Source organism: Polistes canadensis, unplaced genomic scaffold, assembly GCF_001313835.1.
Source record: "Polistes canadensis isolate GaletaPanama2010 unplaced genomic scaffold, ASM131383v1 scaffold_7, whole genome shotgun sequence".
NCBI classification, from domain to species: domain Eukaryota; kingdom Metazoa; phylum Arthropoda; class Insecta; order Hymenoptera; family Vespidae; genus Polistes; species Polistes canadensis.
The window spans coordinates 236893-256771 of NW_014569554.1; the positions used below are offsets into that span (position 1 = coordinate 236893).

General features: G+C 37.5%; 3 protein-coding genes across 5 annotated transcripts; 2 read left to right on the plus strand and 1 right to left on the minus strand.

The window, feature by feature from the left end:
• Positions 1-375: 375 nt before the first annotated feature.
• Positions 376-1250, plus strand: LOC106790535. Its single transcript, XM_014755515.1, has 2 exons — positions 376-988; positions 1072-1250. The coding sequence occupies exons 1-2, from the start codon at positions 911-913 to the stop codon at positions 1225-1227; spliced, it is 234 nt and encodes a 77-aa protein (XP_014611001.1). The 5' UTR covers positions 376-910; the 3' UTR covers positions 1228-1250.
• Positions 1251-1340: 90 nt separating this feature from the next.
• On the minus strand, positions 1341-18011 carry LOC106790510 (elongation factor Ts, mitochondrial). Of its 3 annotated transcripts, none has more exons than XM_014755481.1 (5): positions 17824-18011; positions 3088-3160; positions 2518-2673; positions 1900-2428; positions 1341-1819 (listed from the first exon to the last, which is right to left on the minus strand). In XM_014755481.1, the coding sequence occupies exons 3-5, from the start codon at positions 2671-2673 to the stop codon at positions 1596-1598; spliced, it is 909 nt and encodes a 302-aa protein (XP_014610967.1). In that variant the 5' UTR covers positions 3088-3160; positions 17824-18011; the 3' UTR covers positions 1341-1595. The 3 variants fall into 3 exon arrangements, with proteins under 3 accessions (XP_014610967.1, XP_014610977.1, XP_014610960.1); XM_014755491.1 differs by lacking the exon at positions 17824-18011 and adding an exon at positions 3463-3479; XM_014755474.1 differs by lacking the exons at positions 3088-3160; positions 17824-18011 and adding an exon at positions 2930-2953.
• On the plus strand, positions 3000-17997 carry LOC106789868 (dynein heavy chain 7, axonemal). The gene is made up of 36 exons (XM_014754396.1): positions 3000-3037; positions 3438-3924; positions 4000-4127; positions 4215-4368; positions 4459-4608; positions 4701-4889; positions 4963-5066; positions 5130-5399; positions 5500-5804; positions 5876-6704; positions 6777-7157; positions 7231-7667; positions 7749-7864; positions 7948-9333; positions 9409-9606; positions 9684-9815; positions 9907-10962; positions 11034-11207; positions 11269-11438; positions 11529-12534; positions 12625-12813; positions 12886-13964; positions 14092-14283; positions 14371-14597; positions 14661-15031; positions 15154-15334; positions 15394-15692; positions 15774-15938; positions 16024-16264; positions 16330-16619; positions 16711-16728; positions 16801-16821; positions 16894-17131; positions 17195-17346; positions 17421-17702; positions 17773-17997. The coding sequence occupies exons 1-36, from the start codon at positions 3000-3002 to the stop codon at positions 17977-17979; spliced, it is 11862 nt and encodes a 3953-aa protein (XP_014609882.1). The 3' UTR covers positions 17980-17997.
• Positions 18012-19879: the final 1868 nt, after the last annotated feature.

The following is a 19879-nucleotide window of genomic DNA, read 5'->3' on the forward strand; positions in this document are numbered from 1 at the left end:
AAGTATACGTAGAAAAACATTTCGAACAACTGTCTAAGGTAATTGGAAGGAGACAGGTGACTTGTACATCTTATTTTGATACATTTTATTTTTATTTTAAACGCCATGGTGACAAGATCGTTATGTATTCGCTCTCCGTGTACGAATTTATTCTTAATTAATTAAATAAGTTTTAAAAAGACGTTCACCATTATTTTGTTGGTTTCAGGTAAATATACAGAATGGCATTTTTAATTTAATTTGCTTTTTTAAAACAAAGGAAAGATCTTTAAGCGATTTTATTCGTCCGATTAATCGAATAAAAATTCGATTGAAAATTAAATATAAAAAAGAAGAAAACCGTAGAATTATTTTATGTAATAATAATCTGATAAAAAAAAAGATTTATTAAGAAAATAAAAGATTTGGATAAAAAGAAATGTAGCCGCGGATTGATTTAATTACAATCGAACGGCATACGAAGTAGGGTTCAATGGACTCCCAAAACGAAGAAAACGACTACTTCGATGGTATTACGATACGTAAACGTTTCTCCTTCTTTTCTGACAATTTTTAATATAATATATTTTTTTCTTCGAGAACAGTAGATACCTTTTCATGGAATGAGAGTAATTTTTTATCTAGAACAAAAAGTGAAGTGAGTTTGGCCGGTAATATTGGTCGCAGCGTTTCTTCCAAAGAAGTACAGGTTCGATCAATAAGAAATCTTTATTGTATATTTTACTTATAGATTCAGATAAGTTGTTTCTTACGATGATAGGTCAGCTTCATTAATTGTAAAGAATCCAGAAGCTTTACTTCTGCTTTCGAACAATTGGATTTGGATGTAAATTCGAAAGATAGTACGGAATTAGTTCAAAGAACATGCGACGTACAGACTGATCCACTATACGATCAAGAAGCTGAAAACATGATATCAGGTTTTCAAACTAGAGAAATCCCATCTTTTCGTTTGGTCATTCAGGGTCCTGAAATTTTAAAGTTTCAGGCAATTTATCGTTATATATATTAAAACTTATTTATTTTATTTGCAATTGGTAAATTATAAAGATATAATTTGTGTGATAACAGGGTACAAAACATACAATAAAAGATATCGCTCGTTATTGGAAAAAAGACTCACGAATGTGGCTTTGGAAGTCTGGACACCGTAAGAATAATCAACAACAGCCAGAATATTCTATGTACTTGTGTTCATCGGAGCAGAATTTTAAAAGATTTCAATGAAATAACAATTTACATTTTTACTATTTCTTTTCTATAAGAATTACTCGATAAAAAATGCATAATATATATATTTTGATATTCATTTATACTCTCAGAAATAACGAACTTGATGATTTAATTAATAACTTCTTTATTAATAAATTGTAGTACGTATTTAGTATACTTTTATAACATTTATATTTGTTCTACTTAAAAACATGAAGCATTTTGTAAGAGTTTTCATAATGTAATGGTTTTATATACATGTACAATTCAATTAAAAAGCAATATAATGAATTGTAGGAAAAACAGCGATCGGTTGCGAACATATTTGTAAATTATGATAAAATTTATATTGAGAGTTTATATTGAAAGACTAGTTTTTTATTTCAACCACAAACTTCAACGGAATCTAGGAGCTTATCTCCATTCAGTTTTTCACCTAGTTCGAATCGTGCAAAATCTAAGACTTCTACTTGAGCATCCTTTAGAACTTGTTGTACAGAAAGACTAGGATCCAATAAAAATTCCTGATATATTAAACAGGTTTCATTATCCACATCCATAATTGGTTGATCCACCATATTATCTCCTACTTTTAACGGATTCATACCTGTGAGAGATGAAAAATAATATATATTTAGTATGGTATTTATTTGATTCGCTTAATAAAATATCTGCAGATGTACTAACCAATGATGTGTTGACAAAGTTGAGTGCCAAGTATCATTTTATCCTCCTTTCCTTTGACGGCTACTAATGCTCCATATCTTCCAAAGGATATAGGTATAGGATTCATGGGAGCTGGATGCGTACCTCCAAATACTACCGCATCACCTTGAACTCGCATACATAGAGCTCGTCTTAAAGTTATATTTTCACCAATGGTACCAATAGTTAAAGCTGAATGATCAGCTAAAGTTTTTCCATCTTTTGCAGGTAATGCTTTCAAAGTTTCCGTATCCAATAGAGTTCTCTCCACTTCATCATTATTATTCAATGTTGTAGCATGATTCAATGTGGCGGATAGCACGGTTTCTGCCAATCCATGAAATTTTTTGTTTCTCGCAACAAAATCTGTTTCACAGTTTATTTCTACTAGGGCGCCATAATTCTTGTCTACAATCACTGCGATCAAACCTTGGGTGGTACTTCTACCCTGTAGTTTAGCCGCTTGAATCCATCCATGCTGTTGAGCTTGTTCTTTCAGCCATGCTTCTGCCTACAATAAGGAAAATCTAACAAAATTCTGTTGTAAGGTCATGCTCGGCGAGCATTAATATATTTTATCTTTCTTATGGAGTATAATACCTTTTGGATATCATTGGAATTGACTTCTAATGCTTTTTTACAATTTGCAAAGGTAAATCCAGTTTTCTTTCTTAGTTTAGCCAGAAGAGATTTGTTTGAGCTTTGCCATAGCAAATTGTTTGTATGAATAAATCGAATGATGCGACTAGAAATCATCTGAAATTGGCGAATAAAAAAAGTTTTCATGATAAAATGATGTAAGAAAAAGCAGATTGTATTGGAGTAACTTAACCTACAAAATCTCCTAAGATATTTACGAATTTATAAGATATTTGTTTAATGAAGCAATGAAACCATAAAAATATGAAAGCATGATTTCCTTAAAAGACAAATTAATCAACGACTTTATAACGGATCAATGATTTTCGTTGCCTAGAAACTAAAATCAATTAAAGTCGTTACTTCTACCTACGTTCAACATCGAATTCTTAAGGAAGAGAAATATTTTAATAGAAGTAAAGAATTAAGTTAATCTTCAAAAAATGTTCATGCAACATTTGCGAAAAGCTATCTTGGGATTGTAAATTTGTTACAACGATAAATTAATATTATTTAGATTATGACACTCACCGTGTTTTTCCCGTAATAAAAGTATTGAAAAGCGTATCCAGCGCCCTCATACAGTGAGTGTTTAAAGTCAGAACTAAAATGATCAATTGTACGTACATTTGAAATTAAGTTATTTATCGAACAATGAAAATATAATTGCATTTACTATTGGAGATTATTATTGCGCTAAATGTAATATGAACAAAATGGATTGTAAATGTTCGGTTGAAAGAGCCGATGAAATTCAAGATGCAAAAACGCGAAAGAGAGGGTCTGGCGAATTTTTTCAAACGTCTACAGTGATGGATAGCAAAGTAGAACCATTATTTAATTTACCAAAAGAATTGATCAATTGTACACAATTTAAAAAGAAAAAAATGGAAAAAATCAACTTACGAAAGATATCATCGCACACGATGCGTCGATCCGAAAAAGAACAATTTCGTAGGTACGTTGATAAAATTGTTCGTATCAACTGTTCTCGTTTCCACCCTTGTTCCATATAAATTTTCTTTTCGCAGTATATTGTTTGCTCTATTTATTCGTAGGTATATAGTCGGCTTAATAACGAAACCAGAATTATCGGAAACGAAAGAGGATTTGCAGATTGACAATAATACGAATAGATATTATTATTATTACATTTACCACGGCGTCGATACAACTCGGATCGCACGAATTCAAGAGGATGTTTTGAAGAAAATATTAAATTTGGTACCGCGCAAATTACGAGATAAATTTATCGATTACACGAATCAATTGTTAATCGAAATAGAAGAAGATTTTTCGCGTAATATAAAGAGGGCTGTATTAGAATCGGCATTGTTGGATCCTTATGGTGAAGATCCGCATTACAAGGTTTTCGGATAAATTTAAGGGGAATTGCAAGGGAAGCATTAACGTTGAAAATTGCTGACGATGATTGTATTGTAGGATGAAACTCTGGTGGTTCGAGTCGATACTCAATGTATCGAACGATACAGGTATATTCTGGAAAAGAGCTTACATTTGATAAATCCATGCATGAGAATGACTTTAGAACAATGGATAGTCGATTACGAGTACGTAATTATGGATTTGCTTCCTCTTATTTCCAATATGTTGCTAGATCTATATATATACATATATATATACATATATATTTTTAGAACATTTCGTTTGATCGACTTCAAAGTAATTGCCTCGCACAACGAGAGTTGGGATTTAATAGATTTTCAAAATTTAATCTTTCGACAAATCGCTAAGGCAAAACGCAATCTGTACAAGTCTTGGTACGGTGGTGTACAGGATATATATCTCGCGGTAAAATAACGAAAACTCCTTCAACTAAATATAAATGTATAACGATTCTTTTATTCCAATTTAAATATGAGTAGAAAAATTTATGTTTAGAATAATAGGAAAAATGTAGTGCCCAGTCCTTTGCAACGTAAGCGCTTTAAAAGATTTTTCGATTGCACTGCAACGTTGATGGAGTCTCAACTGTTGGAAGTGTGCGAGAAAACCCTTCAGGATTTTATGAAATACATCGTTACGTGCGCGGTAAGTACATCCTTTAAACTTTCAACAACGTTTATGCAAACAACTATCGTTTATTACTAAATACTATCCTAACATTTTCTTTTATTCAACAGCCTTACAATCCTGGTTTTAAAATAAATTTAGTAATCAAATCGAAAAACTTGATATTCGAACCGACTTTCGAACTATTTAAAGAAACACTTTGCAATATTTTAGACAATCTTTGTGAGACGGTGCAACATTTCGAAAGGCTCGAAACTCAACTTTATCTCGACTGGAGTGGACCACTAGAATTTCTTAAAGTATAAGATAGAGAGAATTATTTAATCTAAAAAATATTAGAATTTATTATAAATAATGATTTTTCGTTTTCAGCCGAAAATATCGAAGACTATGATCGGACAATTGAAAAAACAAATTAACGATTTGATTGAACAATTCAGGCTTGCTCCGGAAGAGAAATTAATGAAAATGAAAGAGTAATTAACGCGTTAATAAAAGTTTCTCTGGAAAATACATGTTTGAATTTTTTGATATCGTAGGTACACGCATCTGTACGACGGTCAAGAAGAAAAAATTGTCAATCTTTTTCTGGCGGATCAAACGAATGCCTTAAAAAATTACAAGGAGAGGATTGAATATTATCATGAAGTTGCAATAAAAATACCATTAGAAATTGAGAAGACAATATTCGAAGAATTTTTTGAAATTTCTCTCAAGACATTCATCGAATTCTTAGTTAATGAAGTTGTTGGCTTCAAAGTCGCATTAATTAATCATTTAATAACCATATATCAGACTATAGTGGAAAAGTATGCGTTGTATTCTATGTTTTATGTATACGTGTTAGTTATTTCTTTAGAATGTATATTAAAAAAATGTGAATTGGAAATGTTTGAATATTCGTTACAGCGTTATAGAAGAATATAAAAGCATAGCAGATCGGGCTTTGAGTGAACCAGCAAACACCGCTATTTTAATGGAATTAATTGCTTATGTAAGAAAAGTCGACGATGTCACGCTGGCGAATGTAGAAAATAAATTGCACATAATAATGGATCACATTCTCCTTCTTTCGGACTATTGCTTATTGACCGACGAAGAAATAAATAGAAATAACACTGCCTTTCAATGGTATCATAAGATTCCTGAGATTCTAGAAGACAATCGATCGATCGTAGAGAATAAGATGAAAGAATTTCAAGACGCTCTTAAAGGTGCACTTTTAATTGTCCTACAAATGTTCCACTTTCCATAATAATTTTCAGTGATTTTTTGTTCGCATCAGTTAGGTATCAAAAATTCGAAGAAGAATTGGAATCTTACGCCGAACAGGTGGAGGAGGTTCAACATTGGGGAGACATAGACGAGGTGTTCCGATATCAAAAGAAAGCTCAGAACTTGGAGAATAAATTGATTGCCGCTATGGAAAAGATCGACAGATTCAACGAAGAAGAATTAGCTTTTGGTTGGGAAATAACTCAATATCCATTTCGTAAAAAAATCGCGGATCGATTGGCACCTTTTAAGAAACTCTTCGATACTGCTTGCGAATACTTAAGCAAATACGAGCAATGGATAAACTCCGTGATCGGTAGTTACGATCCAGAAACTATCGAAGACGAAGTAGGCCAAGCTTACAGAGCGATTTATAAGCTGGAAAAAAGTTTTCAAGAGCCTGACTCTAGAAATTTGGCTGCTACGGTACTCGACAAAATAGAAGATTTTAAAGATCGTATACCTGTTGTCTTGACACTCGGTAACCCAGGAATAAAAGCTCGTCATTGGGCTCAAATCTCGACGATTATTGGCATTCCTATTAAATTTGATGACGAGCTAACTCTTGGAAAAGTACTCGATATGCATTTGGACAGATATATTGGTCAGCTCGAAGGTATATCCGAGGCTGCTACCAAGGAGAACACTTTAGAGAGGGGTATGGATAAAATGGAAAAAGAATGGTCAGATTTGGTTTTTACTATCAATCTTTATAAAGACACTGGCACCTATGTGGTTGCTAGCGTCGACGAGATACAATTATTGCTAGACGATCATATTATGAAAGCTGTTACTATTAGAAATTCGCCTTACATTAAACCCTTCGAATCACGAATTATGTACGTTCGATCTTTTATCTATCTTATTTTCATTTGTTTCAACAATTTTGTAATTTGGTCTATCCTTAATAGGAAATGGTTACAAAAGTTACATTTATTGGAAGATATTTTAGATCATTGGTTGAAAGTTCAATCGATCTGGATGTATTTGGAACCGATCTTTTCGTCTCCTGATATTCAACAGCAAATGCCAGAGGAAGGCCGAAGATTTTCAGCGGTCGACAAGACGTGGCGTGATATAATGAAAACTGTCGAGGCCGATCCTCGCGTATTGACCGTCATCGAAATAGATAAAATGTTGGAAAGGTTGAAGAAAAGTTTTGCTTTTCTCGAATTAATTCAGAAAGGTCTCAATGATTATTTGGAGAAGAAAAGACTTTTCTTTCCACGCTTTTTCTTCTTGTCGAACGACGAGTTATTAGAAATACTTTCGGAGACGAAAGATCCTACGAGGTAAAAGCATTTTAATACACGATCAGGATAGGACATATATAACATTGCAATACATTGATCATATGAAATATAGAGTTCAGCCACATTTGAAGAAATGTTTTGAAGGGATAGCCAAATTAAAGTTCAACGAGGAACTCGAAGTATTAGCAATGAGATCATCCGAAGACGAAGAGGTTCCTTTGACAGATGTGATATCGACAATGGCAGCAAGAGGACAAGTTGAGAAATGGTTGATCGAATTGGAAAGGATAATGCGAGAAAGCATACGTCAAGTCGTAAAAGATGCGATAGATGCTTATTTCATAAAGGAAAGAACGGCATGGGTTTTAGATTGGCCTGGACAAACGATTCTTTGCGTTGGACAAATGTATTGGACTCAGCAAGTCGAAGAGGCGATGTTACGAGGCGTTGACGGTCTACGCGAGTATTTCGATCAATGCCAAACAGAATTAAATGACATCATTGTGCTAATAAGAGGAAAGTTATCCAAACAGAATCGTGTTTCATTAGGTAATCAACACGTCATTTTAGTAATAATTCTTTTTCTTCGCTAAATTTGATCGGTTTTTTCATCGGTTTTTTGAATATTAGAAGCTTTGGTTACATTGGACGTTCACGGAAAGGACGTGCTAGAAGATCTCTGCGAGGAAGAAGTTACGAAAAACACCGATTTCAGGTGGCTTTGTCATCTTCGTTATTATTGGCTGGTAAATAGAATTTGAATAAATATCTAAATACAATGATTTAGTTTGGCACACGCGCGTATATCGTATCGATTCTCTTTGATTAGACCGAGAACATGTGGGCTTATATGATAAATTCGTATCTACCGTATGGTTACGAATATCTTGGAAATACATCGAGATTAGTGATCACCCCGTTGACCGATCGATGTTATCGAACATTGTTTGGCGCTTTAAATCTTCATTTGGGTGGGGCACCCGAAGGACCGGCAGGAACTGGAAAAACCGAGACTACGAAGGATCTGGCCAAGGCAATGGCCAAGCAGTGCGTCGTTTTCAATTGTTCCGAAGGTCTCGATTATTTAGCTCTTGGTAAATTTTTCAAAGGTATTGCTTCTTGCGGCGCTTGGTCTTGCTTCGACGAGTTCAATCGGATAGATCTCGAAGTCCTATCGGTCGTTGCGCAACAAATCTTAACGATACAACGCGCCATCAATGCCAAGGCCGAAAAGATCGTTTTCGAGGGAACGGAGATCTTTTTAGATCCTACCTGTGCTATTTTCATCACGATGAATCCTGGCTACGCCGGAAGATCGGAATTACCGGATAATTTGAAAGCTCTATTCCGACCGGTTGCTATGATGGTACCGGATTATGCGCTCATAGCTGAAAATACACTTTATTCTTATGGTTTCTATAACGGAAGACCTCTAGCAGTTAAAATCAGTACGGCTTACAAGCTATGTTCCGAGCAACTTAGTAGTCAGCATCATTACGATTACGGTATGAGAGCCGTCAAGTCGGTCCTAGTTGCTGCTGGAAATTTGAAATTAAGATATCCCGATGAATCGGAAGATATATTAGTATTGAGAAGTATCTTGGACGTTAATCTACCAAAGTTCCTCGTCCACGATCTCCCACTCTTTCAGGGAATTGCTTCGGATTTATTTCCTGGCATTGTGCTACCTGCTCCAGATTACACGCATATCAATGAATGCACGAGAGACGCCTGTCGCGCGGCAAATATTCAATGTACGGATTTCTTTCTCGAGAAAATACAACAGATCTACGAGATGATGATCGTTAGACACGGGTTCATGATTGTCGGTTTACCCTTTGGCGGAAAGACTTCCGCTTACAGGATGTTGGCCGATTGCCTGGCTTTGCTCGAGGATCGTGGACTGATGGATGAGCATCGAGTGGAGATTACCGTCATCAATCCCAAGGCTATCACGATGGGTCAACTCTATGGTCAGTTCGATCCTGCCTCTCACGAGTGGACCGATGGAGTGCTCGCTGTTAGTTATAGGGCATTTGCGGTTTCTACTAACGAGAACAGAAAGTGGTTGGTATTTGACGGCCCCGTAGATGCACTCTGGATAGAAAATATGAATACCGTATTGGATGACAACAAAAAGCTTTGTCTCACCTCGGGGGAAATTATCCAGTTGGCACCCACCACAAATTTAATTTACGAACCCATGGATTTGGAGGTATTTAAGATCATACACGTCACAAATAATATATATATATATATCAAATATAATTGAATATTATCATTTAATTAGGTTGCCTCTCCAGCTACCGTATCAAGATGCGGTATGATCTACATGGAACCTATCAGCCTTGGCTGGAAACCGTTGTTAACTTCTTGGCTAAATACGCTTCCTCCTGCTATCCACGAGCACCTTAAAAATCACCTCGAGGAAATGTATACGAGATTCTGTCCACCTCTCTTACACTTGATACGTCGTTGCGGGGCTAAAGTAGATATTAGTTCTATAGATTTTCCTTCTCCTATCTCTACGATCGATCAATAATTTCATGACTTTTTCGTAATAAGGAAATGATCAATATGCCGGATGCCAACTTGACGAGATCCGTTATGCATCTCTTTGATTGTTTCATGGACGATTTTTACGATGAAAATTATATGCAATCGTTATCGGATTTGGATGTTAGAGCTCAAGTGGAGGTAATACCTTTTTCTATTACACTTGGACACACGTTAGGGGTGTGGAGCGTTAAAGAGAAAACAATTAAAATATTATTTCACGTTACAATAGGGTTGCTTCTTATTTTCGTGTATTTGGGCGTTGGGAGGTACGCTGATGGTGAATTATCGAGAATGGTTCAACATACTTTTTAGAGCGTTGTTAACTTCAGAATTTCCGAATGACGTAAGAGAACGTTTTTCCATAACCGATGAAATTCCTGATTTAAAAAAGCCCTATATCGCTATTATACCAACCATTGGATTGGTTTACGATTATAAGTTTGTAAAAGAAGGTAGAGGAAAGTGGAAACCGTGGGCGGACGATCTGCAAGATGCTCCAGCAATACCGAAAGATATACCAGTCAATCAAATAATTGTTACTACCATCGAGACAATACGATATTTTCATCTTTTCCGAAGCTTGATATGTCACCATAAGCCTGTGCTTCTGGTTGGTCCGACTGGTACAGGAAAGTCGGTATACATTATGGATTTTCTTCTTAAGAGGAATAATCCGGAGATATTCAAGCCGCTCTTTGTAATATTCTCGGCACAAACCACGGCCAATCAGACGCAGGATATTATTATGAGTAAATTAGATAGAAGGAGGAAAGGAGTGTACGGTGCTACACCTGGCTCTCACTGCGTCGTTTTCGTCGATGACCTTTCCATGCCGCAAAAAGAAGAATTTGGTGCTCAGCCACCCATCGAATTGCTCAGACAATTATTGGATCATTGGACTTGGTACGATTTCAAGGAAATCGTACCGATCAAGCTGATGGATGTCCAATTAATTTGCGCGATGGGACCACCATCGACCGGTCTCGATGTTACGCCCAGATTCAAGAGACACTTCGTTACGTTAGCCGTTTCCGAGTTCGACGACGATGTCATGGTGATGATCTTCAGTAAAATTATGTCTTGGCATTTGGAAAGTCAAGGTTTTTCTCCTCTCTTCGAGTGTTGCATTGATTATATCGTTAATGCTACGTTGGATATTTACAAAAAGACAAAACTGCATCTTTTACCTACCCCTGCCAAATCTCATTATTTATTCAATCTGCGTGATTTTTCAAGAGTCATTCAAGGCGTCTTACTTTCCACCCCCGATTCGATCATTAGCCCCGTAAGCGAGAACGAACATCATCATTTATTTTATACTTATTCTTAGTATTAATGTTTGACAATGTTTCATAGGTTGCGATGAAACGTTTGTGGGTTCACGAAGTTCTTCGCGTTTACGGGGATCGTCTTGTGGACGATATCGACACTCGATGGCTGATTGCACAAATGAAACAAACACTGAGCGATCATATGAAAGATACTATGGAACATCTTTTCAATGATCTACTTGAACGATTTGAAACCGAGGTAAAATAAGTAGCAATGAAATTATTCTTACGTTTCTAATTTTGTTTGTATATCTCGTCAGATAACGGAATTGCATCTACGGAATTTAGTTTATTGCGATTTTCATGATCCACTAGCCGATAAAAAATTATACGTAGAGGTCGACTTGGACGAACTTACTGTCGCGGTAGAAGATTATTTATCGGAATATAACGAGTTATCGAGAACACCCATGAATCTGGTTCTCTTTAGGTTTGTTTCAATTCTTTTCATACTACGTAAGTAAAGTGCGTTAGGATCGCGCGATCGATTTTACGTAAGAAATTATATATTTGACGTCAGATTCGCGATAGAACATCTTTCAAAGATTTGCCGAGTAATGATGCAGCCACGGAGTCATGCAATGCTCGTTGGGGTCGGCGGATCCGGTCGGCAATCGTTAACTAGGCTAGCTGCTCACATCTCGGATTACGATCTTTTCCAAGTGGAGATGTCTCAACAATACGGTCCACACGAGTGGCACGAAGACTTGAAGAATATTTTGAGAAGAAGCGCTGCCAGCGACTTGCACACCGTATTTCTTTTTATGGACACTCAGATCAAGGAGGAAACATTTTTGGAAGATGTTAGCAATTTGTTGAATTCTGGCGAGGTCCCGAATCTTTTTACCGGCGAGGATAAATCGGAGATATGCGAGAAAATGCGACTAATCGATAGGCAGAGAGACAAATCGATGCAAACCGATGGAAGTCCCGTAGCACTGTTCAACTTTTTCGTACAAACTGTCCGCGAGCATTTGCACGTGGTCGTGACGATGTCGCCGATCGGTGACAATTTTCGAATAAGAATTCGTAAGTTTCCTGCTTTAGTCAGCTGTTGTACGATCGATTGGCTGCAACCTTGGCCGGAGGATGCACTCCTCGCGGTGGCTACTCAATTCTTAAACGAGATAGAAATGCCCGTTGAAGAACGCGAGGCCTGCATCGAAATGTGTCAATTCTTTCATACGTCGACGCAGGATCTATCGAAGGAATTTTTAAAAAAGGCCAAGAGACATAATTACGTCACTCCCACCTCTTATCTCGAATTAATTAACACGTTCAAAGATCTTCTCGGGAAGAAAAGGAGGGAAGTTCTCGAAGGTAAGAGAAGATACGAAGCGGGTCTTGAAAAGTTGGACAGTACGCATAGGCAGGTAGAAAAGATGCAAGAGATATTGGTGGCGTTGCAACCGAAATTGATAATCGCCGCCAAAGATGTCGAGGCGATGTTTCGCGACGTGCAAAACGAGAGCGAAGAAGTTAGCGCGATGGAGCAAATTGTCAAAGAAGACGAACAAGCTGCTTTGGTAAATTCCTAATAAATCAAAAGAAATACTTGAGACTTTTTTCGTCTTAATGCGGTTTTCCGTTCACGTCTGTTGTTTCGAATAATGCAGGTGGTTGCAGGGGAGGCAGATGCTATACGCGCGGAATGCGATGCCGATTTGCAAGAAGTTATGCCGATATTAAATGAAGCAAATGCCGCCTTGAACACCCTGACACCCCAAGATATTCAGATCGTTAAATCTATGAAGCGTCCACCAGCTGGCGTGAGACTAGTCATGACGGCTGTTTGCATATTAAAGGTATGCAACTATTTCCTTAATATTTTCATAATTACGTAGATAATACTTCATTTGGCGATCTATCTATTACAGGACGTTAAGCCAGAAAAAGTTCAGACGCCAGAAGGAATGGTAGACGATTATTGGAAGGCCTCTCTCCGAATTCTCGGGGATATGAAATTCCTAGAATCCCTTTTATTTTTCGATAAAGATAATATACCGGAAAGAATAATGACAAAGATACGTACGACTATATTGACAAATCCGGATTTCGATCCTGAAAGAATTAGGCACGTTTCTACGGCTTGCGAGGGKCTATGCAGATGGGTTTTCGCGTTGTCCGAATACGACAAGGTTGCTAAAGTCGTTGCACCTAAAAAGCAAGCATTGGCTCAAGCGGAAGCCGACTATACGGATGCTATGGATCAATTGAACTTAAAGAGGAACCAGTTGCAAGAGGTGCAAGAAAGATTGAACAAATTGCAAATGCTTTTGGCTAGGAGAGAGGCCGAATACAAAACCATGACCGACGAAGTTCACGATTGCGAGGAAAAACTCAGAAGAGCCAAGGAGTTGATCGGCGGTTTAGGAGGAGAATATACGAGATGGTCTGACACCGCTAAAGCCTTGGGAGAACGTTACTATACTTTGACCGGTGACGTCCTTATTGGATCCGGTATCGTAGCCTATTTGGGTGTATTTACGATGCAATATCGACAGAAACAAATTGAAAATTGGATACAAATTTGTACGGATCTTCGTGTTATTTGCGCGCAAGATTATCAATTGACGCAAGTTCTTGGCGATCCAGTCTTGATCAGATCGTGGAATATTTTTGGTCTTCCGAGCGATCTCTTCTCGATCGATAACGGTATAATTGTGACCAATGCTCGACGATGGCCGCTCATGATCGATCCTCAAAGTCAAGCGAACAAGTGGCTGAAGAATATGGAGAAGGCCTCCAACATTAACGTTATTAGATTGGATCAATTGGATTATATGAGAGTTCTCGAGAATGCTATAACGTTCGGTCAACCTGTCTTACTCGAAAACGTTGGGGAAGAATTGGATGCCGCTTTGGAACCTCTTTTATTGAAGCAAACTTTTAAATCTGGCGGTGCGATTTGCATTAAAGTCGGGGACTCCATTATCGAGTATTCCGATAACTTTCGGTACGTTTTTGCATCTACCTACAAATTTACGATATTCTTTAGCGATCAAACTATCCATTAGATTCTTCTATTTCGCGTTCTTCCGTCGCGTAGGTTTATTAAATCTTTCGACAGATACATTTTTCAGATTTTACATCACCACGAAATTACGCAACCCCCATTATCTACCCGAAGTCATTGTCAAAGTTACCTTATTGAATTTCATGATTACCCCTATTGGATTGGAGGATCAGCTTTTGGGTATTGTCGTTGCGAAAGAGAGACCAGATTTGGAGTCGGAAAAAAATCAATTAATCATTCAGGGTGCCGCTAATAAAAAGTACGCGAAAGTTAATGTGCTGCAATTATTATATACGTGTTATCGATCGTTTATAGAAAATATATATATTATTATTATTTTGCGTAGAATGCTGAAGGAAATAGAAGACAAAATATTGAAAGTGTTATCCGCGTCCGAGGAGAATATTCTCGAAGATGAAACAGCGATTCACATTCTCAGTTCTTCGAAAATTCTTGCCGACGAAATTCAAGTTAAACAAGCGGCTGCCGAAGTCACCGAAAAGTCTATCGATGCGGCAAGATCGCAATACGCGCCTATTGCCGTTCATAGTACCGTTCTCTTCTTTACGATCGGTAAGATTTCTTCGAACGTTCTCATATCGTCAAACTAACTTTATCAAACATTTGCGTTTCCAGCGATTTTGGCGAATATCGATCCGATGTATCAATATTCTCTGGTTTGGTTCGTCAATCTTTTTAAAAATACTATCGATAATACACCAGTAGTCGACGATATAGGACAACGATTGCAAGATCTTACTAAGTTTTTCACTCGTTCGCTTTACGTGAACATATGTCGGTCGTTGTTTGAGAAAGATAAGCTTCTTTTTTCCTTACTTTTGGTGGTAAATCTGTTGAACAAGAAAGGAGAGATATCGATGGCACAATGGATGTTTCTGCTAACAGGCGGTGTCGGTCTTGAGAACCCTTTCGAAAATCCTACCCAATGGCTTCCTACAAAGTCCTGGGATGAACTGTGTCGCTTGAACGAAGTTACGGGTTTTTTGGTAAGAGAATCCACTTTTTTTCTTACTTCTTTTCCGATCAAAATAAGGCTAAAGTATGGAAACTTATCGCGTACTTTTTATTTTCTATATTCATTTGAATCAAATGGTTTTTATATTGACAGGGAATCAAAGATGTTTTTGTAAAAAACATCGACGCTTGGAAATTTATATTTGATGACAAGGAACCTGATAAATTAACTTTTCCCGAACCTTATGATAAACTTTCCACGTTTGAAAGAATGTTAGTCTTACGGTGTATACGACCTGATAAAGTTGTGCCTGCTGTACAACATTTTGTCGAAGGTAAGTAATACGAAATCTAACTGGATCTTTATTGGATATATGCTTGTTCTCTTTTGTAGAAATAATAGGACGAAAATTCATCGAACCGCCGCCATTCGATTTGATAGCTTCTTACGCGGATTCGCATTCTTGTATACCCCTTATATTTGTTCTAACACCGGGTGCCGATCCTATGGCAATTTTATTGAAATTCGCCGATGATCAAGGCTTTGGAACCAACAGGCTTTTTTCCTTGTCCCTTGGTCAGGGACAAGGTGTTATCGCTGCAGAACTCATAGACGAGGGTACGAAAAATGGTACTTGGGTCGTTTTACAAAATTGTCACCTTGCTAAAAGTTTTATGCCACATCTGGAAAAGGTGAACGATTCTACTAGTTGTCGCTTTATCTTCATATATATTTCTAAAGACGAATATAAAATGACCAAATAATTCTTTTAGATTTGCGAGAGTTTTACCACCGAAACGGTGCATCCAGATTTTCGATTATGGTTGACCAGCTATCCGGTCGATCATTTTCCAGTTAGTATACTTCAAGATGGAATTAAGATGACCAATGAACCTCCCAAGGGATTGCGTGCAAATATCATTAGATCTTACTTACAAGTAATACTTACCATGATATTATATTGTAAGTAATGCGACAATATTGTTTAGATTTAAAAATCTATTTTTCCGACGAAATACGTAGGATCCCATGTCCGACGAAGAATTTTTCGAATCTTCGAAGCAGAAGGAGAATCTGAAGAAACTTTTATTTTGTCTCTGCTTCTTCCATGCGATTGTTCAGGAACGAAGGAAATTCGGTCCGATCGGTTGGAACAATCAATATGAATTTAACGAGACCGATCTTAGAATCAGTGCTTTACAGTTGAAAATTTTCTTGGATCAATACGACGACGTTCAGTTCACTGCACTCAAATATTTGACAGGTTCGAAGCAATAATTATTACGACGAATTGTTTTTACGATACGAACAAAAGATGATTATTTTAAGGGGAATGTAATTACGGTGGACGAGTAACCGACGAATGGGATCGAAGAACGTTGATAACGATTTTAAAGAAATTCTATTGCGTGGAATCTATAACGATAGAAAATTATTCCTTTGACGAAACTGGTATTTATTATGTGCCGCAAGTCGATAAACACGAAGAATTTCTGGAATACGTTAGATCGTTTCCTATGACAACCGCTCCCAGCGTTTTTGGCATGAACGAGAATGCAGACATTATAAAGGATCAACAAGAAACGCATTTGATGTTTACGTCGCTCCTGACTACTCAGGTACATTCCAAAAACACAGCAAACAGTCGTTCAAGTTTTATCTTCATTTGCAATTCATTATAATTTTATTCTCCTTGATGTTGTTGCACAGGAACTGCAAGTGGTAAAGGTAAGTTACGTTTTATAAACGAAGTGAGATATAACATATACTAATCATACTTGTTTTCTTTGCGTGAATTAGATCAAAAAATTAAGGAGTAAGGTAAAACCAAGTATTAATGTTCGATGTGCAAACGACGAATGGATATTAATGTAATACACTTTTTATATATAGGATACAGCTGAAACTGAAATGGATACAGGAAAATCGCAAGACGATATTGTGTATGGTGTTGCCGAAGACATTTTGACAAAGTTGCCAAATGATTTTGACCTCGCTGTTGCATTGGAAAAATATCCTACCCTCTATGAAGAAAGTATGAACACGGTATTGGTGCAAGAAATGGGAAGATTCAACAAGCTCCTGCAAACGATTAGGGGCAGTCTCGTGAACGTTCAGAAAGCGATTAAAGGTATACGATGAATCAGTTTTCGGGCTTCAAAGACTTTTCATAGCATTGGAAAATTGACCTTAGGTCTCGTGATCATGAACCCGGACCTCGAAGAAGTATATACGTCGATAATGATAGGAAAGATATCGCAAATATGGATGAGAAATTCTTATCCGTCTTTGAAACCGTTAGGCAGTTATATTCTCGATTTCTTGAAAAGATTGGCTTTCCTCCAGGTGATCATTTGGATTCAATTTTGTATACACATAACTTACAACGATGCAAATTGTTTCTTTCATCCGATCAACAGACGTGGTACGACGAGGGTGTACCAGCGACATTCTGGATCTCTGGATTTTACTTTACCCAAGCTTTTCTTACCGGTGCTCGACAAAATTATGCGAGAAAGTACAAGATTCCGATAGATCTCTTAATATACGATTTCGAACCATTGCGAGAGACAACATTTCATGCACCACCCGAAGATGGAGTATACGTTTTTGGATTATTTCTCGACGGGGCCCGTTTCAATATGTCAACTATGCGATTAGACGAGTCCTTGCCAAAAATTTTATACGAAAGTGTACCATACGTAAGTGCTCTCTCGTTAATAGTTTAAGAATCTTATTCAAATTATAGATATCTTTTATCTTGTATTTTAGATATGGTTTATTCCAAAGAAGAAAGAAGAAATAAAGGAGAGAAATACTTACACTTGTCCAGTTTACAAGACAGCAGAAAGAAAGGGTGTACTTTCGACGACTGGACATTCGACGAACTTTGTAATCGCGGTATGGCTCCCGACGGAACTTTCATCCGAGCATTGGATTCTCAGAGGCGTCGCCATGTTGTGTCAATTGTCGCATTAACGGAAACGAGAAAGGGGATCACTAGGCTTCTATAATCTTCCTTCTCTCTCTCTCTCTCTCTCTCTTTCAATACGTGCAATACGCGCGCGCACGGCCATAGACCAAGAGAAAAAGAACAAAAAAGAAAGGATTGGAAGGCCTTGAAAGAAGCCTTCAATTTTGTTTACACTTCATTCATGCACAATCACGTAGACGTAACGTTGACCGGCTCTAACAACGATGAGAGAATTCACGCGTAAGAGTGTACCCGTAGTCGACGATATGGATTTTATCGGTAATTAAAAATAGCCTTTGCTGCTTCACACTTGACGTCCTTCGATCGAAACATCGAGATTTTATTTCTCCTTACATTTTCTCCGGATCTGGAACAATTACTTAACATTTTATATATATATATATATGTCCATTTATTTATTATAAGAAATGATATAAAATTTTCGTAAGAGTTTGCGTTAGGGGGATGATTGCAAGTACACGTAATACTTATCGGGAAAATATCGGGTAGGACTATTGGAAAATATTGGAGAAAATTCATATTTTTCGATACACGCGGCTAGCTTGCGATGAAAATATTGCAAAAGGTAATGCGTCTCTTTCTCTCTCTCTCTCTTTTTCTTTACATATGAAAGAGGATATTCGAGCTCTCGTTGCAACATCAAAGCCATCTTTCGAAGAAGGAGGCGAATCGAGCGCGCGAATCGAACGGCTTTCCATCGTATAAACTCAACATTTTCATGCAAGCTGCATCCAACTAAATCCAGCGGTGCACATTCGACGAATAAACTCGCCCATACGAGCTTAACTTATCCCCGATCTATGCTAGAACTCATCGTATTCCGCTTCACACAGTTAACATTCGGAACAAAACAGAGCTTTTGTTCGATCAGTCGACATCGTTCGACTTATAACTCGCGATTTATAACCCACGGTTAAAACCTACCATCGATATTGACTAAATATTTAACTCATTCCAATTCGCACAATTCTAACTTATTCTCGATGAACGAAGAGCGATGGACGTTCGACTGATTGATCAAAAGAAAGAAAGAAACAAAATCTCGATTCTATTTCATCCACCGACATTCGTTCGTCCTATTCGATTAGTTTCAACCTTTAGAACTATACTACTTCTTTCATTCTCCCCTATCGTCAATCTTTGTAGGACGATTGATCTACGCGATCACGAGAACTTTTCTCGTGAAAAATCTCTACCGTGATCGTTCGTCTTCTCTCGTGAACCAACCCATCGAAAGGATAGAAAATTTGCGAAGAAAACGGTGCGCCAAGAGTTTATCTTTACTCGAGAGAGAAGAGAAGAGAAGGGAAGAGAATAGAAGGAAGAAGAAGAAGAAGAAGAAGATTGTTTCGATATCGATTGGACATAGTTGAGCCAGATATTCTCAACTTTAAAATAACTAAAATTACACGTTTGACATCGGGGAATAGTACACTTAGCAATATAGCAGAGTGGTATTTAACAAAGAAATGAAAATTCATTTTGCGTCGAGTATCAGAAGACCTATCAAAATTCAAATCGATAGGAAAATATTTGAAGGACTACGGTGAAGATCTTTCGCGTTCGATTAATCGAAACGACGATCATCTTGGATGTGTTTTTTTTTTCTCAGGTAAAACGTGAATTCTTATGCAAATCGTTATCGTAAATATTGCAAGGGGATATCAGGAGGGTGAAGGCAGGTGCGGGAGAGATTTCGAAGGCGAGGCAACGTGTATACGTAGAACGTTCATGAGAAAGAGAGAGAGAGAGAGAGAGAGAGAGAGATAGAAGAGCCGCGGGCGTCGTGGTAGCATCGAGGTGGAGGAAAAGTGGGTGGCGGGTATACGTGTGTGCGTTACCTCTACTATACCTCGGTGGCGGCACCCTGTCTACCCGGACCGA